Raw genomic sequence first — 21,507 nt, 5'->3', positions numbered from 1 at the left:
CGGCCGGCAAAGTATCACGGCGTTGCAGAAGTGTACGTGTGCCATCCGACTGCATGTATCCGGGCCCACAACCGTGCCGCTGGCAAGAGCACGGTTGTGGATGCTCTTATAGCACTAGTTCATAACTTTGACAAAAGGTGTGACAATAAAGTTGAAAAATACAGGTTGTATTATGATATTATCATTAAACATACTAATAATAATAATCGAAATTTGATTTCTTTTTTTGGACATGAACTTGAGCGAGTCGCAAACATACAACGCAAAAAAGAACTTTATTGTGTAAAAAAGTGTACTACACATGAATATATATTCACATAAAGTGATGGAGAATCTATTTGTGTAACTTGTAAGTTGTAACTGAAAATTATACACATAAAGTCATGGAGAATCTATTTGTATTAGTTGTAACTGAAAATTATACTCAGAATTCAAGAAGATATTTAAATTTGTCAAGTATCTATATTCGTAAACATATAAGCATATAATACTGAAATCTCACACATATTTTATAAATTCCTATAGTGAGCACCATCATCAATTAGCTTCACTATTTGAGAACACTTTTCGTGAGCACTGCTGATGTCTAATCGACGTTATTGAAACTTATTTTCTTTTTTTGTATATCATATATAAATTGCGGTCCCACTATCAAATTAAAAAGATTAGATAAAAATTTTGATAGCAAAAGTATAGTAGTGAATCATTAGATGGGACAAGTTAATTCCGAAGTTTAATTATAAGGGGTCCATATTTCTCAATCATAAATTCGTGGCTACCACAGCCCAAAGAAGCTTCTTTAATTCTCGAGATCCAATCAATTTAATTTAGGACAAAAGTTTAGTAATTGATCGCCAAATAACCCTATATTCTTCTCAATATTGAAATTTAGGACAAAATAAACGTATATTCCTGAAGTTTGGGGCCCATCCAATATGGGCCCTAATGAATTGTCCCAATCCAATGTGCTCGTGGATTGTTAGCCTATTTTGTTTTTGAATCAATTATACTATAAATTTAACATAATATTTCACCAAGTTTGCAATTGGAATGTTAATACTTTTAATTTCACAATCACACCAATACTTTTTTTTACCTGCAAGTTGCAATGATGTTTAGAAATAGTGGAAAACAGAATCAAATAACACATGTTCATTATTTTTTTTCCATCAAAATTATAAGGAAAACTAAACTATAAGTCTTATAAAGCTAAGTAGTAAAAGTCACCTCAGCCGACCTTAGCTCAGTTTGTAGGGCGGACTACAGTGTGTCCTGAAATCCTTAGAGCATCCATAATGGCGGCGAGCGCACCGGCTAGCCGATTCCCGGCGCTGGCCGGTCAGCTCGCCGAACTATTGCAGCCGGCGAGCGGCAAATCGGCGAGAAAAACGGCGAGCGTACGCAGATTTTCGGGCGCTGGCCGATCGGCTGGCCGCCATTGCAGGCTCCCAATCGGCGAGCAATTGGCCAACCGATTTTTTTTTTATTTTTTATTATTTAATTTTCGAAACACTATATATACGCGATTTGCACATCATTTTCATTCACACCACTTGTTTTAACGAGTTTTCTCCATATCTTAATTTCTGTACAAGAGCAACAACGTGAAATGGAGCACAAAAACGAGTCTGCTCCAGTGACGAGAGGGTCTCAAACTCCCATGGTATCTGTGGGAAGTGGATGGGGTCCGATGGCCGGGTATACAACATGTACCCTTGGCAGCAGATGATGCCCGGGATGGCATCCGGGGGTAGTATGCCGGGAATGGCAGGGGATGCAGGGCGGGCCGGCGATGCCGGGCGGGCAGGGGGTACCGGGGATGCAACCCGGGATGCAGATGATGCTGGGGTGGGCACCCGGGATGCAGATGATGCCGGGGTGGCAGCCGGGGATGCAGGTGACGCCGGGGGAGGCAATGTCTATTGCCCCAATTTTGATTTTTTGACTGCTTCTTCACACACATCGACCCCATCGGAGACACAGTTCACTGGGTGTGATACTTCATCCTTAGAGGAGTTGGAGATAGATCTCGGGGATGCGGACGCTCCCGTTCAAACGGGGGGAGTAGGGCGGGTTCGGGGCGCGCCAAAGAAGAAGAAGGGCAAGGGGAAGGGCAAGAGGGTGATCAGCGAGTCATCGCAGCCGGCTGATGACGACAGCTCGGCACAGAGGAAGTGGACGGATGCGGAGAACGTCGCGCTGTCCAAGTCGTGGGTGAGTGTTTGCGATGATCTCCTCGATTCGAACAATTAGAGGATCGTCAACTTGTGGGCTAAAATATCAGCAGCCTACAAGGCATTTTGCCCGGAGGGGAGGCCACACAGCAGGGAGGAGTGCCGGAAGGGGTGGGACCGAATCAGGGTTGCGGTCTCTCGATTTTCGGGCTTGTACACCAATGCCCTCCGCATGCAGACCAGTGGCCAAACTGACGAGGAGTGCAGGAGGATAGCGGAGAAAGCCTTCCCCGTGCTCGGGCTTTATAAGGAGTTCACCTACTGGAACTGCTATGAGGTGCTGATGGACTCCGAGAAGTTTCGGGCATGTGTCGATGCTGGTTGGCCGAAGAAGCAGTGACTGAACTATACCGGTGATTACAGAGGCGGCAGCAACGGCAGTTCCCACGACCTCCCTGAGGATGTTCAGGAGTTCCCGTACCCTCCCGCGTTTACTCGCCGCACTCGCCCGGTTGGTCAAAGGCGGGCGCAATGGGCTCGCCAGGGGTCCCAGGAGGTCCAGTCGGCATCCCCCTGTTGGCAAGTCCACAGCCGAGCTCGCCTTCTTCGCGCGTCAACAACGCAGGCTCAGATGTACAAGATCTTAGCTAACTGGAAGGCGGCAACTGACCCCGAGGAGAAGAGTTTTCTTCACTTAATGCTCGTGAGTATGCGGGTCGATTTGGATGCCGCCGCGGCACAGTTGGGGGGCTCAGACGCGGGCTCAGATGCCGCAGATTTGGGGGTCCTGGATAGCGGCGACGACGGCGAGGAGTGAGGCGGAGGCCGGGGGGCTCGTGTGTGGAAGAGGAGTTTTTTTTTAAATTAATGTAATTTTTTAATTAATGTACTTTTTTTAATTTTAATATTATTATTGAATTTTCCCGTATCTGTGTCGTAAATTTAATTCCGTATTTTGTGTGATTGTTAATTATTTGTTTTTATAATTTTGTTTATTGTGGCTAGCCTTTGGCTAGCCTATTACTTGTCTAGTTGCTTGTCCTGATGATATGACATGAGGAGTTTTTAAGTGCGGATGATGTGGTCGGAGGAGTTGTGGTTAGCCTAAAGCCATTGTGGAGGCTCTTAGGTCGCTGGTTTTAATCCGGCAGGTCGGATTCTTTCATTTTATTTATTTATTTATTTATGAAATATTGATATTTGTTTTATTTTTAATTTTTTTATTTAAGATATTGATTTGGTGAGTATTGTTTAATACGCCACTAGTAATATACGACTTCGTATTCACTTTCATAACATCAAATTCATAAGATCAAGTCTGAATTCACCAAACGAGGGAGTCAATCGATTTACCGCGAACATGGTAAGCCTCGATTTCTCTCAATCGCCCCCAATCTCATCTCACCGCACGATTTTCTGATTGTAATTCCTCCGATTCTGTAGGTTTGCATTGCGTGTTTGTTGCCGTTGTTTCTCGTCCCAATCGTCAACCTATTGCCGGTCATCTTCGATTTGATCATGGTATGTTCAATTTCTGCAATCTAGATTCCGATCCTGTTTTCGTGGAACTATATTGACTTGATTTGGCCGGGGATTTCGTTGCAGGCGAAGGTTTATGGATTGTTTGGGTGGGAGTATCGGAAGCCGGCGAGAGCTCCGGCGGCTTGCCCTATTAGACCCTCCGCCGCCAAAACTGCCGATAATGGCTCAGTAAGTAGACTGCTTTGTTGATTATTGATTTGTGATGTCTTTTATTAGGGTTGGGGATGTAATTTTGGGGCTTTCCTTAGATGGTTCAAACTTCAAATGCTTACTCTTTTCCTTTCACTTAATTGATGCCAGATTGAACATGAAACGTAGTTACAAAAAATTGTTTGATTGGCTGAACACTAAATTAGAGTAGCTGAATAAAATGAATGTGGCTTTACCTTGCTGGCATTTGCTGTGTAGCTACTTAGCAATAAGATATTTGAATCTGCATTGTAAATGATGAGGGAAATGAGTTAGTGGAAAGTGGAACCTACTTACCATTTATGGTAAAAGTGAAATGTGACTCTTATTGTGTGACGGGGGGAGTATCAGTTTCATGAATAACATGCGTGCTGGTCATTGTATTTGTGTGCATCCAGAATAGGGAGTATCATTTTTGATACATTAAGTCTTGGTCCTCTTGGACTATGGTACGAATGAGTATTTGGATCATGCTGTCAAAATCACAGTACGTATTACTTTTTCATTGGTTCCGTATATGATTATAACATCTCATAAGGGCCATGTTAATTGCTGTCAAAATCTAAATTAGATAATTGAGGTCGTTTCATGTTTAATTTCCATAAGCAAGCTTAGTAGAACACCAACATTGTTAGTTCATCTTGAGGAGCTTGGAGTTTTTGCATGGCTATAGTTGTTCAAGAAGATTTCATAATTCTACTATTTAGGGGTGTGTTAATGTTGTCAAAATCTAAAATTTGGATGCTTGAGGTTGTTTCACGTCTCACGTTTAACTTCCTTAAACAAGCTTAGTAGAACATTGTCATTGTTAGTTCATCTTTAGGAGCTGAATTTCTACTGGGCTATAGTTGTTTAAGAAGATTTCATGAGTCTACTGTTTAAGGGTGGATTCTTTAAATGGTGCCATTGCAAAACTGCATTATTGCTTTTAGAATGCCCATTTCATTTTTGTTTCTGTTAGTATTGAATTGTTGAATAAAGTAGGATGTCGGTGTAAAAGGTTGCAGGGAAGGAGGACCTTGCTGCTGCTACTGCCGATTCGTCTCCAAAACCAGTTGGAGTTGATGATTGCAAGCAAGATTAAAGATCAGCTATATCTTGTGTAGACCACAAGTGAGTTCTGTTTGGAGGCATATCTTAAACGTTGAAACATATGTCTAGATATTTTCCTACTGCACTACATCATGAATTCTTTCGGCCTAAAGTATTGCAGAAGATACTTGCGCTGTTTCCTTACTATGACTTGTAAATATCTTTGTGCACTTTTATTGCTCTTCCGAATCCTGATACTTCATTTCTTCTACGTACTTTTATTAGCATTGTAGAGATTTTGAATCCATGAAGGGATCATGGACACGGGCGGACACACTCATAGAGAGGGTGGGGCTTAAGCCCTTACCCAAATGCCTATTTTAATATTAAGGGAACATCTTTTTAGGTCCATAAAGTTTGTCAAAGTATCATTTTAGGTCCGTGAACTTTGAAAATACCATTTTAGGTCCATTAACTACAAATTAATATCATTTGAGGTATTTTGAATTTTTTTCGGACGAAAATACCCTTAAGGCCTTCAAAGGGCAATTTGGACAATTCTTTCGCCACTCATCTTGCGTCAAACACCTAGAGTCGAATCATTTCTTTTGAACCACTTTGAAGAAGATGAACAGTTAGTGAGCAATTCTTTTGAACCACTCTGGAAAAAAAATCTGGAGCCAATCATTTCTGGAAACATGTGACTGTTTACAATTACATCATAAAAATTTTACAATTTTGCTTTTCTGTCTAAGATTTTGGTGGACTTGAGTATAAGTACTACATCCCGGCCCCTTAAAATTTTGTCATGTTTTAAGTTTTAATGAGTACAGACTTAAAGAAATATAATATAAACTGATTTTCCTTAAATATTGTCATGTTTTAAGTTTTTAAGAAATATAATAAATATTGATTTGAAAAAGAATGTGAGTCATACTTTTATATACTCTATTCCTCCCACAAAATATGTAACAGTCAATGCACTTTAAAACTTTACTTTTATATACTCTATTCCTCCCACAAAATATGTAACAGTCAATGCACTTTAAATGCATTGACTGTTACATATTTTGTGGGAGGAAGAGGGTATATAAAAAAAGTATGACTCACATTCTTTTTCAAATCAATATTTTGGACAGTTAAAGCATTAACTGTTAATTCTTTTATTATTATGGTGATAAGTTGGACACTTAACAAAACTTAAAGGTGTTTAAAATATTTAACGAATTGTATTAAATAAAAAACTTAATAAAATTTTGTACGGTTTATGTAAACATAAAACATTTTGTATTGTTTTAAAATATTCATAAAGCATTTTATTTGTATAGTGTAATTAGCGGATTATTCTTACTGAGCCAAACCATGCAACCATGTTGAGCTTAATTTAAAAGCATAGTGTCATCCTTGGGTCCACAAACAAACAAAAGAAATTGGGCCTCCAGATTGTGACTTCTCCAAGGCCCACTGGATTTGCGGTAGAGGTTTTTTGGTGACGTGGCAGAAAGTGTAAACCAGTATCAATATTGAAGTGGATTGAATTGCAACTGATTTCGGACCACACGAAATCCCACCTCCAATTTGCATTATCCCTCCAATTGATTTCGGATTATCCAATATAGATGTGTTCTAGTTGGAGTATTAATTAATCAATAAAAAAAGAGCTCGCAATTCGCCTGTGCCCACCGCCGAGTCCGACTCGCCCGTCTCAGGTTAGTTGTTTGCCTCAAATTAATGCTCGAATTTCATTCGTTTTCTGGCGCTGTTTGAGTTGAACCAGTATATCAATTTCACTGCACACAACTTGTTCGATGAAATGTTTGTTCAGTTTTTCAGCATGCTTTTACATAGAGACTTTTATAAAAACTAAATGTTTCGTGTTACTATTATTATTACTATATTGATCATTATCCCTTAAATTTCAATCCATCGCATCTCATTCAGTTGTGTTTCACTGAGAAACAGAAAATGGCGGCAGAATCCGTGATGAAAATGTCATCCTCCACCATCTGCAACTTAAATGGCTCTTCGCGGAGGCCTTTGCCGCCTGTATCTCACTCCGCACGACGTCGTAGGTCCACTTCCTCTGCCGCAGTTCGAGCCCTTTCTTCTTCATTTCTTGCTAGTGTTGCTATTTCCACAAATCTCTCAACTTTGCGCCAGAAACAGAAGAGGGGGAGCTTCTCTGTCATTGCCATGGCTGCAGGTATCTTTGTGTGTGTGTGAAGTGTATAACTGCAATACAAGTCTGCTTTATGTGATTTTTTAAGTAATTGAGGTACATATTTAGCAAAAATCAAGTGAGTTACCGGTGAATTGTGTATTTAGTTATTTTCCTTTTCGGTTTTTATCAACTAATGGTCATTTTTCAGTAATGTCAAGTGAAAGATGAATAACTGTGTTATGGAGTAATGCTCTGAACTCGAATATAGTGGATAGTCTATATTGGGACAGCACGAATTTTACTGTAATTTTCGTAGAGGAAATGTGCTGTTGTGATTACGCAGTTGTGATTTTCATGTTTTGCATTCAAAATCCTAAATGCTACATGCTTTCATCTTTACCGAATTAAATGATTAATTTAAGCAGACTTGTCTTATACGGTTTCTTTTAAAACATATAGTTTTCTTTATAGTAGACTAGATATTACCTGCAAAAGTGGATTTAGCCTAGTTAACTTGTTATCATAATGCATGGGCTATTGATTTGCAGATTGAATTTTTAAAATTAGTATGCTAATTATGTGTGAGTGAGAAATATCATAACTTTTATTTACTTTTCAGGAGAGGAGAAAAGAACGATTCCATTGAAGGACTACCGCAATATTGGAATCATGGCACACATAGATGCAGGGAAGACCACCACTACTGAAAGAGTCCTGTACTATACAGGTAGAAACTACAAAATCGGTGAGGTGCATGAGGGAACAGCAACTATGGACTGGATGGAACAAGAACAAGAAAGAGGGATCACTATTACTTCTGCTGCAACAACCACCTTCTGGAACAAACACCGGATTAACATCATCGATACTCCTGGCCACGTTGATTTCACCCTGGAAGTGGAGCGAGCCCTCAGGGTTTTAGATGGTGCAATATGTTTATTTGACAGTGTTGCTGGTGTGGAGCCGCAGTCTGAAACTGTCTGGAGGCAGGCTGATAAATATGGCGTTCCTAGGATATGTTTTGTGAATAAGATGGATCGGCTAGGAGCAAATTTCTTTAGAACTAGAGATATGATTGTGTCGAACCTCGGTGCAAAACCACTGGTGCTTCAAATCCCAATTGGTGCAGAGGATACTTTTAAAGGAGTTGTGGATCTCGTGAAGATGCAGGCAGTGGTTTGGTCTGGGGAGGAATTGGGTGCAAAGTTTTCATATGTCGATATCCCTGCTGATCTTGTAGATTTAGCTCAAGAGTACAGGGCTCAGATGGTTGAAACTGTAGTTGAGCTGGATGATGAAGCTATGGAAAACTACCTGGAAGGAATCGAACCAGATGAGGCCACCATTAAGAAGCTAATAAGGAAAGGAACTATCTCAGGCAGTTTCGTTCCTGTTTTATGCGGCTCGGCATTTAAGAACAAAGGTGTCCAGCCTCTACTGGATGCTGTCGTAGATTATTTGCCCTCTCCTGTGGATTTGCCACCAATGAAGGGGACGGATCCCGAGGATCCAGAATTGGTTCTTGCGAGGGCTGCCAGTGATGATGAACCATTTTCTGGATTAGCTTTCAAGATCATGAGTGATCCTTTTGTGGGGTCTCTTACATTTGTTCGGGTGTATTCTGGGAAGCTTGATTCCGGTTCCTATGTGTTGAATTCAAACAAAGGGAAGAAAGAGAGGATTGGTAGACTCCTGGAAATGCATGCTAACAGCAGAGAGGACACTAAAGTAGCCTTAACCGGAGATATTATCGCACTCGCAGGTCTAAAAGATACAATTACAGGAGAAACGCTGTGTGATCCGGAGAAGCCTGTTGTTTTAGAACGGATGGATTTCCCAGATCCTGTGATTAAGGTTGCAATCGAGCCAAAAACTAAAGCTGATATTGATAAGATGGCAGTTGGCTTAATCAAGCTTGCTCAGGAAGATCCGTCTTTCCACTTCTCACGTGATGAAGAAACCAATCAAACAGTTATCGAAGGAATGGGAGAGTTGCATCTAGAAATTATTGTTGACAGGCTCAAGAGGGAATATAAGGTCTGCTTCTCTGAACTAATTATCCTATCATCACAAAACATTTTCTTGCTATATGGATAGTTGCATCTACCCAATCTCAGTTCATATTCACATCCAAAATCTTATGTTGCATTAGGTGATAAGATATGCAATACCCAATGTTAGGAGTGGGAGCTGAGATGGGCAAGAATATGGCAACACGAACAAATATTCTATTCTATAATTCTATTTGTATACTTCAGGAGTAGGATAAAATTTTAAATCACAGTGTCTTAAATAATAGTTGAATCCAGAGTTGCAACTAAAATCCCCATACCATGCACAAAAAAGTAAACTTTGGTTTTTTTAAAGTGTTCCTGCAACTAACTTTGCTCTATATTCACAAAGGTTGAAGCCAATGTTGGAGCACCCCAAGTCAATTATCGGGAAAGCATTTCCAAGGTCACGGAAGTCAAGTATGTGCACAAGAAGCAATCTGGTGGTGCAGGTCAATTTGCAGATATCACTGTCAGGTTTGAGCCACTAGAAGCAGGTAGCGGGTACGAGTTCAAGAGTGAGATCAAGGGAGGTGCAGTGCCGAGAGAATACATACCAGGTGTGATGAAGGGTTTGGAAGAAAGCATGCCGAACGGAGTGCTGGCTGGCTACCCTGTGGTTGATGTTCGTGCAGTATTAGTCGATGGGTCTTACCATGATGTTGATTCAAGTGTTTTGGCATTCCAGTTGGCTGCCAGAGGAGCATTTAGGGAAGGAATAAGGAAAGCTGGACCTCAGATGCTCGAACCAATCATGAGGGTGGAAGTTGTCACGCCTGAAGAGCATTTGGGAGATGTGATTGGTGATCTCAACTCAAGGAGAGGTCAGATCAACAACTTTGGGGATAAACCAGGTGGCTTGAAGGTACATGTCATGAAGTTTTGTACCCTATTTCTCATATCTCTGCAGACAGGACAGTAAAATCCTCAGCCACTTAGGGCCAGTTTGGTAGGGAAGATAAATAAAATAAACATGATAAGAGCACACATTTTAGGTCATTTTTGTTCATATAACTTCAAGATAGATGAGTCATCTACCAAATCTCACTTGTAGTTTCTTCTGAAGCGTCTTTCTGATCAACTGGGTCCAGTTGAAGAATTAACTTCGAAATTAACCTTGTTTTCAACCATGTTTTCAGGTGGTGGATGCCCTGGTGCCTTTAGCCGAGATGTTTCAGTATGTAAGCACTCTTCGAGGAATGACCAAAGGACGTGCTTCCTACACTATGCAGTTGGCCAAATTTGATGTTGTCCCTCAACATATTCAGAACCAGCTGGCCCAGAAGGAGGAGCCAGTTGCTGCTTAATGCTATTTCTGAGATTGTAGGCCGCACCGGACTACTATGGAAAAGAGGATTCTTTATGCAAGGAATGAATGAGAGATTACTACTGTGACAGCGAAAGGTTCAGTTGTCTGTTTTATTCTTGAAGTTGCCAAAACATTTTTGTTAGATAAGGCATTGGAGGGTTTACAAAGTATCCATGTACAAATACATTGGTTTCTTTAATTACTTTTAAGATATTTCATTTGCAATCATGGCTTAACTTCATATCATGACCTCTAGTAGCCAATTCCTCAAAGGTGTTGGGTTTATCGGCATGCTTTGGGTAGTGTACACACTGCAATTGCTAAAGGTCTTGGTCCTTTTGGACTATGGTACGGATGAGTTGTTTGGATCATGCTGCCGAAATCACAGCACTTATGACTTTGTCCTTGCTGCTGTATATGATTATAAATCTAATAGGTGTGTGTTAATTGCTGTCAAAATCTAAATTGAGAATTTGGAATTTCTACCTGGATATAGTATGTATAATCAGATTTCATAAGTATACTGTTTAGGGGTGTGTTAATTGCTGTCAAAATCCGAAATTTAGATGCTTGAGGTCGTTTCACGTTTAACTTCCTTAAGCAAGCTTAGCAAAACACTGACATTGTTAGTTCATCTCGAGGAGCTCCGAGTTTCTACTGGGCTATTGTTGTTTAAGAAGATTTCACGTGTCTACTGCTTTGGATGATTTCTTTTAATGGTGCCATTGCCAAACTGCATCATCGCTTTTCTTTTTTGTTCCAGTTAGTATTGAATTGCTGGATAAAGCAGGACATCTGTGTGAAAGGTTTCAGGTAAGGAGGACCTTGCTGCTGGTACAACCGATCCGTCTCCAAAACCAGTTGGAGTTGATGTTTGCAAGCAAGATTAAAGATGAGCTGTCTTTTGTAGACCACAAGTGAGTTCCTGTTTCGAAGCATAACTTAGACGTTGAAACGTAATGTTTATCGATATTGTCCTACTACACTATATGGCCTAGCTATTATAGAAGATAATTGCGCTGTTTCCTTCCTACAACTTGTAAATAGTTTTATTCCACTTCATTTTATGTGACCATTGTAGAGATCATGGATAGTTGGCGATGGCTTCAGTTTATGTTGGTGTGTTTTGATGTCTCAAAAAAGTGATACCTGTTGCTTGCTGTGGTGTTTGTGTTGTTTAGTTAGTGGAAACCGCAGCCACTAATTTGTGCATTGATTAACCCCACGGTACAGTAGCTCATGCCCTATGCTTATCTGCTTCTTCTTCTCTCTTACTTTGGATGTGAGAAATTAGATTATTTTTTCATGGTTCTCATTTACCCCGTGGTGACTCGAATTCTCGGCTTATTGGATGAAGGGAGAAGCGTTTTATCAACTAAGCCGGGGTTCATTGCTCTTTAGAATATCTTTTTCGTTTCAACTACGAGATCCTTGATGTTTTTTCATGCTTTAAATGATAAAGATGTACTTTCACTTGTAATACTTTTTTCAATGACGAGTTCACTACTATTGATTGTATAAGCTAAAATAAAAAACTAGGATAATGAGTCTCATGCATCAAATAAATTCACATATACTCCGTATGAAGTGCTGATAGTTTTTTACACGACACAAAATCTGACATGAACATGTAAAGTTTATTGTGTCCGTGACATTATCAAGTTGATCTGAATAACTTTTTTTTTATATAATAATTTAGTACAGTAAGAGTTATGTTTATGATCCATTCCTTGTCTTTATCGTCATGACCACTAGAACCACGTTGTTGGATCATATCTCCTAAGATCTTAATCGTTTTGTATTATTGTCGTGATGTGTAGTCGATGTTCGTGTCATGTTAATACAAATGAAATTATGCCATGTGCGAGTTATGTTCGCGTTTAAATGTAATAAATCGGATTCTATATGAATAGATGATTTCCTTAATAGTTTCCGCTCAAATTTAACCTTACCATATTGAGTCATTATCAGGTTATCAATCAACTTGATAACAGCTCCCACCTGCACGATTTACAATGTTAAAATGAATATGATGAATGTCCAACAAATAATTCAAATTGCAGATTTGAAGACTAAGAATCCAAATTTCAATTGGATATTAGAGCATAAGCAGTGGTGCTCGCGCCGACGGACGGCGTCCGTGCCACTGGCGCGGCACCGCCCTGCTTTCCGCTGGCACGGTGCTGCTCGATGCATCGACCGCGTCCGTACTAGCGAGCAGCTGACGTGGCGTTTCCTGATTGGCCAACGGTAATGCCGTTGACAATTTCGTTTTTTCTTTTTTTTTTAAAAAAAAATCGAAAATAATACAAAAAAAAATCAGATTCTCAAAAATATGGTCGTTTTATTACCGTTTTTTTTGAATTTTTTTTGAATTTTTTATACTTTTTTTATTTCCAAAATCATCTATAAATACACACATTCATCATCCATTTTTCACATCAAATCATCTCCCATTCATCTCTCATTCATATTTTTTCATACAACTCATGTACATCTTCCTCTCTCGCTCAAACCCTCTCTAAAAATGGATTTCATCGATATCATGGCTGAAGCGGAGCGCGAAGAACAAGAATACTATGAATTTAATTATGTAATTTTAAAATTTTACGATTTTAATTATGTAATTTTTAATTATTAGGATTTGAATTATGTAATTTTAAATTTTTTAGTAATTTGTAATAGTATTCCGGGTATTTTTAATGCATTCTAATATTATGAAATTGTTTTTATTTAAATTGAATAATAAAATGATGAGACCCTTGAGCATGTCTTTGAGTAGGGATGTGAGTGTTGTACTCCATGCTCTTAATAAAAGTGGGTCCAGACCCACAACCATGCTCTTATAAACACAAAATAATGACAAGTGGGGTCTTAATTAATAATGACAAGTGGGGTCTAAAATTAAGACTTGCAATACCAATAGAGTTTAATTGCAGCCGCCCACTTGTAATCTTTTGGCCAATCAAAACACGTGCTTTGACCTTTAATTAAATCCAACCTAATTACGTTTTAATCACACGGGTTAAAGAATCCCATGTTGAGATTAATCAAATATAAAACCCCATCAACATATAAAACAAACAGAACACATGTACCTATTAAAATAAAATAATATTGTGACATGAAAATGTTTTTTTCCCTTAGATTATTGGCTCATGATTAATGATTGTTTGTTTTCATTACTAAAATTTATGCATATATGCCAAGAATTTGATGGGCACACAAAGCGGTTTACTATGTAACCAAAAGAATAATTATAAGAAATTGGTGTAGTTGTGAGCTGTGACTTAGCTATGAGTCATGCATATCCACCTTTCATTAACTATTTAAACTAGTTCTACATTTAGTTTTTCATTTGGCCTAATATGACATAATACTAATGAATAATACTCCTCATTTTCCACTACCCTTTTATTTCAACCTCAGCACATTAGAAAATTATACCTAAAAGCTAAAATCCCATGATATTCAAAGTGATCATTTTAAATGGGACATTATATGCATTCAAAATCTTCATCCAAAAAAATATGCAAAATAATTCTCTTACTTCCCACAATTCTTAGTAGTAATAAAGTAGTATTAATTTAATTTATTACACACTCTGTCCGTCAATAAATATTTGATTCCAAAATGAATTTAAGAATTTTATTAAATATAATATGAGCTCCACCTTTTTAGCAAATGACACACATTTATTTTGGCAAATTAAGATCTTAAACAAAGAACAACACTAGTACTATATACTAATTCAACACTCGTTCATAATTAATAGTTCTATATTTTGTCCATCCACAAATATTAATTCATTTTCATTTTCATTTTCAGTAAGTTTATAGTTTTAAATACTGAGACGAGCTCATTCGTACCACTACTACTCCAATCATTTATTTTATATTAAAATTTGCATCGCCTGCTATTAAAACTATTGATATCGGACGAAGATATTAGTACTATTTTTAAGACTAAATTTTACTATAGTAGTATTACTAGTAAACAAAGAGCTACATTAGTGAATAGGGGAGTGTTATATCGGTAAGTTGATTGTTAATTATAATTAAATAATAGTCATTAGATATTCAAATTAAGGGCCTAGATTATTAGTCCCGAAATGTCAATACAATCAACGAAAAAAGTTCATAAGGATATGAAGGTCAATTTACCATAAATTAGTTGTAACTAACTTTTGAAAAATATCACGTAACTTTACAACGCATATAACTTTCTCGATCTAAATTATTTTTTCACACAATATATATCAAATTAAAGATAATTTCATAAGGATTCTAACGAGATCTCACTTGCATATGTTCTGATGTCAAAATTTGAAAAAAAATTAAAAATTTCCAATTTTTTCGTACAACAATAAATGTCAACATGATATATAAAATATGTCAATATAATGCATGTAGAATGTCAATATAAGCCATGCGTTAACATTCTCAAAGCATTGTGTTGATATTTTCGAAACACTGTACTGACATTTTCATCCAAACCCCTAATTTGGTAGTTTTTTTATCTTTTTCGATTTAATTAACAAAAATAAAAATTACACGTGACAAATTATAGACCACAAGTTTTCTAAAATCATATGATCTTAAATTAGTTGTACTCAATAATTAAATTATTAGTTAGCAATTGATCAGTTTCCATAATTAATAAATCCAAAAGAAAATATCTGGATTAAAAAAAACTGTTTACCATAAGATGGCGCGAAATCATGAAGAAAAAGACAAAGGAAACTCCACCTCAGTTGCACCAAATGATTCACAAAACATATGCAAATTCCCGTGATTCACAGCACAAATGCCAATTCACACCATTTCTTCCATCTAATGAAAAACCTTTTACTCCGAAAACAACTACTTTTCCACTCGCCCCCTCTTGCCTATACATATATAGCAAAAAGGGTGTGAAAGACATCGACAGATCAACCCCCAGCTCGTATCTCTGCGAAAAGGGCATAGATTTCTTGCTTTATTTTGTGGTTGGGGATTGGTGGAGTGAAACTGCCTTGTTCCCATTTTCGGAAATAGCAAGTTTGTTTGTGTTTAATAGGGATAAAGATTTGATTTTTATTGGTGGGGAGTTGGGTTGAGGGGGATGGGGATAGTATGCGATGATGCTGTGATGATCAGTCAGTCGGAGAGGGAAGAGGAGCCTAGTGTGATAACTGTGAATTGTCCGGATAAGACTGGTTTAGGGTGTGATCTTTGCCGCATAATCCTCTTCTTTGGGCTCACTGTTGTTAGAATCGGTATGTGATTGAAGATCATGATTTGGTTCATTGATGTTGCTGACTATTGTTTTTGTGAGTTTTTTGATGATGTGTGATGGACTGATGGGAGATTATACTCTGTTTTGTTTCTTGTTTATATGCAGCTTGTTTGTGTTTACTATTGTTTATATTTGTTCAAGGTTGGTATTGACAATTGAGATTATACATTGTGTTAGTAGCTGTTTTATGGAAGTGACTTTCCCCAATTTGTTAATTAGGTCATAGTTGTGAGATAGATGGTTGAGTTTGACACTTCTTTGGTCTCACTGTTGTTAGAATCTGTATGTGTTTGAAGTTCATGATTTGGTTCATTGTAATGGATCTGACAGATTTTGATTCCTACTAACTTCATTTCAAGAGTTATTTGATGAAATCATACTCTGTTTTTTGTCTTTGAGTTTGTTACTGTTGTCTGTATTTGTTCAAGATTGGTGTTGATAGTTGAGATGATGCATTGTGTTAGTAGCTGCTTAATGGAAGTGATTCTCCCCAATTTCTTGATTAGGTCATAGATGGTTGAGCTTGACTCTTCTTCCGACTCATGATTTGGTTCATTGTTATTGGATGTGACAGATTTTGTTTCCTACTAACATAACTAAGTTGAGGTTTCAAGAGGTATTTGATGAAATCATACTATTCTTTGTTTCGTTTCTTGTTTAGATGCATTTTGTTTGTGTCTTTTAGTTTGTTAAAACTGTGTGTATTTGTTCAAGATTGATGCTGACGATTAAGATGATGCATTATGTTAGTAGCTGCTTTATGGTAGTGTGATTCTCTCCAATTTCTTCATTTGGTCATAGTTGTGAGATGGTCTAGTTCGACTCTTCTTTGGACTCACTAAACGTGTTTGAATCTCATGATGTGGTTCATTGTTATTGAAGATGACAGATTTTGGTTCCTAACAACTTAACTAAGTTGAGGTTTCATGAGTTATTTGATGAAATCACACTCTCTGTTTTGTTTCTTGTTTATCTGTTCTTTGTTTGTGTTGAGATGACTGAGTTTGGTTCTGATATTTGTATTTAAAATGTAGATGTATCGACCGATGGGAAATGGTGCTACATAGTGTTCTGGGTGGTGGGGAGACCGAGCACGCGATGGAGCTTGTTGAAAAATAGATTGATGGGGGTGTGCCCTTCTTTTCTGTTGGCTAACGGGATTTCATACGATAGGCAGCTGAGCCCACCCAAGCCCCCGGATGTGTACCTCTTGAAGTTCTGTTGCTTTGACAGAAGGGGCCTTCTGCATGGTAACTCGTTTTTTTCGAATCTTGGCTCCATTGCCCTGCTGGTGTAGTTTTTTGGAACGCGATTCTTCTTGATGTGATTTTATACTTACTTTCTGCTGCATTGTTGGATTTGAAGTATCTTGATCCATCGAGTTTCTTTGGCAGATGTAACGGGGGTTCTCTGTGAGCTCGAGCTTACGATAAAGAGAGTGAAAGTGTCAACGACTCCAGATGGAAAAGTCATGGACCTCTTCTTTATAACCGACTCGAGGTTGCAAAATTTACAGTCTTGTAGGATTTATTTGCTCTCATATTTATGATGATTGCAATAATTTTCCAACTTTTCTTCAATTTTGAACTTTTAACATATAACTTTATTGAGAGTGATTTAGATTCTTGAATTATTGTACTTGAATCAGAGAGCTTCTGCATACAAAGAAGAGAAAGGAGGACACATGTGACCATTTAAAAGCTGTTTTGGGGGATGGGGCCATCAGCTGCAGCATAGAAAGGGTGGGGCCCGAAATCACATCGTCTTCTCAAGGGCCCTCGTTTCTTTCGTATGGAATCACCGAGGATATGCTGCTGAATCCAAACGAAGACGACCCCATCGCCTTTAAGTGCCCCTCGATCACCATGGATAACTTGTTGAGTCCCTCTCACACGCTAGTCCAAATCGTTTGCCGGGACCACAAAGGCCTTTTATACGACGTGATGAGAACTCTCAAGGACTGTGACATCCATGTCTCGTATGGACGCCTGACAAGGAAAGGAAGCACAGAGTGCGAGCTCGACTTGTTTATCATGCAAGTAGATGGTAAGAAGATAGTCGACCCCAGCAGACAGAATTCGTTGAGCACTCATCTTCAGGTGGAGCTGAGCCGTCCACTGAGATTAGCATTGATCAACCGTGGCCCTGACACTGAGCTGCTCGTTGCAAATCCCATCGAGTTGTCCGGGAAGGGTCGTCCCATGGTGTTCCACGACATAACTCTTGCACTCAAGACGCTAAACAGACCTATCTTCTCGGTACTTCCTCACTTGTATTCTTACCTCGATGATTCTCCCTTCTGATCCTTATTCGAACCATTGTTGATATAATATGGCTACTTTAAACAGGCTGAAATCGCAAGGCATGGCATCGGGGGTCGTGAGTGGGAAATTTACAGAGTTCTACTCGACGAAGGGGAAAATGGCTGTGCTTCAAAGAAAGAGATAGAGGAGACAGTGTGGAGAATGCTAATGAGCTGGGAGTAACAATAACGTTCGTGCTCGTTGAAAGCTTCAACGCTGGATCAGCCGATATAACATGTAAATATTCTCTGTTCTAGATATGTATATACATGAGGAAAGCTTAGGTTTGTGAGGTGTTTAGATGATGATGCTATGACCATATTTTGCTTTTAGATTGAGCAAAAATGTATGGAAATGGGTATTTTTTTTTCTTTGGAAGTATATATTCAAATAAAAATGGAACTTCATTATAGTTTTTGCCTTGCAAGTTTGTAACTTTAAAAACACACGCACACACACACACACACACTACAGTTTCCAGTATATGCCTAGTTTGTGGAGAATGCCAGAAACCACTGACCAGAATGTGATTTCAGCAAATATTACATACAAAATTGTTCCAACTCTCTCCGAGTTCCATACATCGACGAAAACATGCTGCATAATCCACTTGACCTGGGAAAAAAAGAAGAAAAATTATCGAGCTTCCAATGTCGAAAAATGAATTAAATTCAACAACATGTTTCATCTTTGTTTCCTTGTTCTTCTTACCAGATTTCTGTCTGGATTCTTGAAGTACCATCCGTTTACGAATGCTGCGAAAATCCCCTGAGCTGCCAGCACGAAGACCAGCATCGCGTTCATCCCAATCCACTCCAGGAACAAGAATGGCGTTCGCAGTCCATATACATCAATCTGCAAACACTCACTCACACTGTTGTTACAAGATGGCCGCGTCTAGAACTTGTCGGGTGAATCTGAGTTTTTAGATGGCTACCACTATGTATAAGAGAGAGAAAACAATGCCTGCTGCACCAGCTGTGAAGCAGACGTAGCTGAAGCTATACAGCTGCTTGTTGATGGGAATAGCTGCAGGAAAATACGTTTCGTTTATTTTTCATGAATTTTCTAGATGTTAGAATGAGAGAGGATTGTGTATAACTGTATAAGTATATACCATCTGTGAAATGAAGAACACATGCTACAATTAGTAGCGAAACTCCCATCGATACCCACTGTTTGAGTCTTTCGCCATTATCCTGATTGTGTACTGTTAGATTCTTGACTTACTTAATTTGATGCTGATGGATTCTTACCTTAAAATGAATCAGCACGTGTCCATAATGGATGCCGATAGTGCCAGTAACAATGGCTGAAATCGAGCTACGCAAAAAAAATCAGAGAGTGTTGGTTCATTTTTGTTTTAATCTGACATTTCTATGGATTTTTTTCGTAGGAATGAAACCACCAAGTGGGAGATGGAAAAACCTCAAAAGCCCTTCTGGTTCGAATGGAGCACGACACCAAGTAGGCGCGTCTTCGCGGAAGGGACCGGAATCTGGAGAACTAAAAGTGCAGGCCTGCATATTAAGCCAAGAATCACATGTTGTGACACAATAACATGAATTGCTGAGAAATGTGTTTAAGTATCTGAACTGACCCTTAATCTTGCCCAAACTGGTTGAGTGTAGAGATGATTGATGCCCCAGAATTGTCGGTCCACGTAGCCTACTGCGTTGCAGGCTGGGCCGAGATGCCCTCTCATCCCACATTTGACCTGAAATTTTAGTATGCAAATCTCATTTAAGTGGTAAAATGTTAATGTTGTGCTGAAATCATTGCTGTATATTACTGTGTATGTTTCAGATCTGCCATCCTCCTCGGATGCCACGAAACTCCAGTCGGGAACATAGAGGGAGTACGTGGTGATCATGTATATGGTAAATGCAACGATCCCTCCAACCCTTGATACACCAGATAAAAAAAGGCTGCATTAGGTGAAATGAAAAAAAAAAATTTGAATGAAAGGGAGATAGCTCACCATTGCCATTTATACGCAGCAAAGATCGAGAAATGGCCGGGTTTCAAACTGTTTGGCCTGGCCTTGGAGGTCAGAGTCTCGATCAAGGCCACAACGAAGTATACCAAAGCTATTCTCTGCTTGCATACGAAACAACAAACCGCATCAGGCTAAGTTTGAATCTTGAACATACTCTTACCTTATATTTCTATCTTGCTGCTTAGAAAAGGAATAATAAGGTGAAAGCCGTCACCTGGAGAATACCACACCACCGGATTTTCTTCATGTCGACTCCATAAGTAAGTTCGTACGGTGCATGAGAATACCCTCCTACGAAGGTTATATTAGGTTTGTTAGTTATTCATGAAGAACATCAACATACATTCTTGGTTTGCATTACCTTGAAGCAGAATTCCCCAAAAAATGAGCTTCAAAGTCCTCAAGATAATCTTTTTAACTGCATACTTGACCTCGGAAATCCTCTGTCACAGGTCGAATTCTAACTGAGACGAGCGCAGGAAGAAAAACGAGAACTGACAAAACTCAAAAGGCTCAGTCCTACCTTGAGTGCAAGGGCTATAGCCACACCAACAATGAAGAGGAAAAATGGCAGCACGAAATCAGCCAACGTGCAGCCATTCCAAGGCGAGTGGTCGATCCATGGATAAGCCCCTCCAGCATCATCCACGAGTATCATCAGCTACACTTGCAACACCACAATAGTCATGCAGAGCGAACGAAGAGTGCTTCATTACATTAGAGTTTACTTACCACTATGGTCAGGCCTCTGAATGCATCCAACGTCGCAACCCTTTTCGTCTTACCCTTCCTCAACGGCTGCTCCTCCGAGGCTGTCTTGCTCTTCTCTCCATCAACATCCTCTGCAACGGGCTCGAGCTGATGGCCATTAGCTGTTCCGTTGCCACGCCCCTCTTCCAACGTCTTCGGATCTTCCATGAAAAAGCTCTCGAGATTCGCAGTTTCTTACAGCTTCAGTTGTAAGAAAACAACACAGACATATTATATATGCATAAAAGATACTCAGAGATTCAGTTGAATTAGTCTGCAAGAAACCCTTTTGGAAGTGTGTGCTTGGATGGTTACAGCTGACATTGGTGAAATCTGTTTGAAGGCAGCCATTGTTAAATCTTAAGGTGGTGTTTTTTGTGAATTTATAAGCATTGTTTTTGGCGCATTTTTATGCAGCCGGCTGTCTGTTATTGAGCTGCCGCCTTTGTGAAAACAATTTCCATTGTTGTAATTGAGCTGCCGCCTTTGTCAAATATATTGAAAACCTTTTTTTATTCTTTTTAAATGTTAGTATATACTCCCTCTATTTTCTAAAATATAATCTCTTTTTACTTTGATAAGTTCTTTGTATCTACGAGGTGGAACTCATTTTCCAGTAATATGAGTATTTTTTTTATTTATCTTACTTTATCAATTGTATATTAAAATCTTGTCGTTTTAAAAGTTTCTAAGTATTTTTTCAAAACTGAATGAATATAT

At 38.8% G+C, this 21,507-nt stretch overlaps 3 protein-coding genes across 7 annotated transcripts; 2 read left to right on the top strand and 1 right to left on the bottom strand.

The window, feature by feature from the left end:
• The first annotated feature begins 6,471 nt into the window (after positions 1-6,471).
• On the top strand, positions 6,472-11,582 carry LOC121787397 (elongation factor G, chloroplastic). 4 transcript variants are annotated; one of them, XR_006047486.1, is made up of 6 exons: positions 6,472-6,646; positions 6,900-7,140; positions 7,718-9,135; positions 9,502-10,014; positions 10,289-10,553; positions 11,272-11,582. XR_006047486.1 is itself a non-coding variant. In XM_042186106.1 (5 exons), the coding sequence occupies exons 2-5, from the start codon at positions 6,903-6,905 to the stop codon at positions 10,454-10,456; spliced, it is 2,337 nt and encodes a 778-aa protein (XP_042042040.1). In that variant the 5' UTR covers positions 6,472-6,646; positions 6,900-6,902; the 3' UTR covers positions 10,457-10,683. The 4 variants fall into 4 exon arrangements, 1 of the variants encoding a protein (XP_042042040.1); XR_006047487.1 differs by having other exon boundaries at positions 11,265-11,582; XR_006047485.1 differs by having other exon boundaries at positions 11,222-11,582.
• Positions 11,583-15,211: 3,629 nt separating this feature from the next.
• Positions 15,212-18,890, top strand: LOC121788035 (ACT domain-containing protein ACR10-like). Of its 2 annotated transcripts, XR_006047564.1 has the most exons (6): positions 15,212-15,715; positions 16,770-16,985; positions 17,130-17,235; positions 17,384-17,993; positions 18,084-18,275; positions 18,753-18,890. XR_006047564.1 is itself a non-coding variant. In XM_042186888.1 (5 exons), exons 1-5 carry the CDS (start codon positions 15,562-15,564, stop codon positions 18,219-18,221), a joined length of 1,224 nt encoding a protein of 407 aa, XP_042042822.1. In that variant the 5' UTR covers positions 15,212-15,561; the 3' UTR covers positions 18,222-18,450. The 2 variants fall into 2 exon arrangements, 1 of the variants encoding a protein (XP_042042822.1); XM_042186888.1 differs by lacking the exon at positions 18,753-18,890 and having other exon boundaries at positions 18,084-18,450.
• On the bottom strand, positions 18,477-21,349 carry LOC121788033 (heparan-alpha-glucosaminide N-acetyltransferase-like). The gene is made up of 13 exons (XM_042186886.1): positions 20,770-21,349; positions 20,561-20,698; positions 20,399-20,480; positions 20,252-20,328; positions 20,020-20,135; positions 19,831-19,942; positions 19,639-19,755; positions 19,467-19,558; positions 19,295-19,361; positions 19,156-19,237; positions 18,976-19,067; positions 18,750-18,893; positions 18,477-18,653 (listed from the first exon to the last, which is right to left on the bottom strand). The coding sequence occupies exons 1-13, from the start codon at positions 20,953-20,955 to the stop codon at positions 18,507-18,509; spliced, it is 1,452 nt and encodes a 483-aa protein (XP_042042820.1). The 5' UTR covers positions 20,956-21,349; the 3' UTR covers positions 18,477-18,506.
• Positions 21,350-21,507: the final 158 nt, after the last annotated feature.

The sequence above is a fragment of the Salvia splendens genome, chromosome 22, assembly GCF_004379255.2.
Source record: "Salvia splendens isolate huo1 chromosome 22, SspV2, whole genome shotgun sequence".
Classification (NCBI taxonomy): domain Eukaryota; kingdom Viridiplantae; phylum Streptophyta; class Magnoliopsida; order Lamiales; family Lamiaceae; genus Salvia; species Salvia splendens.
Note: the sequence above shows the minus strand (reverse complement) of the source record. Positions and strands in the feature narration are given on the sequence as shown.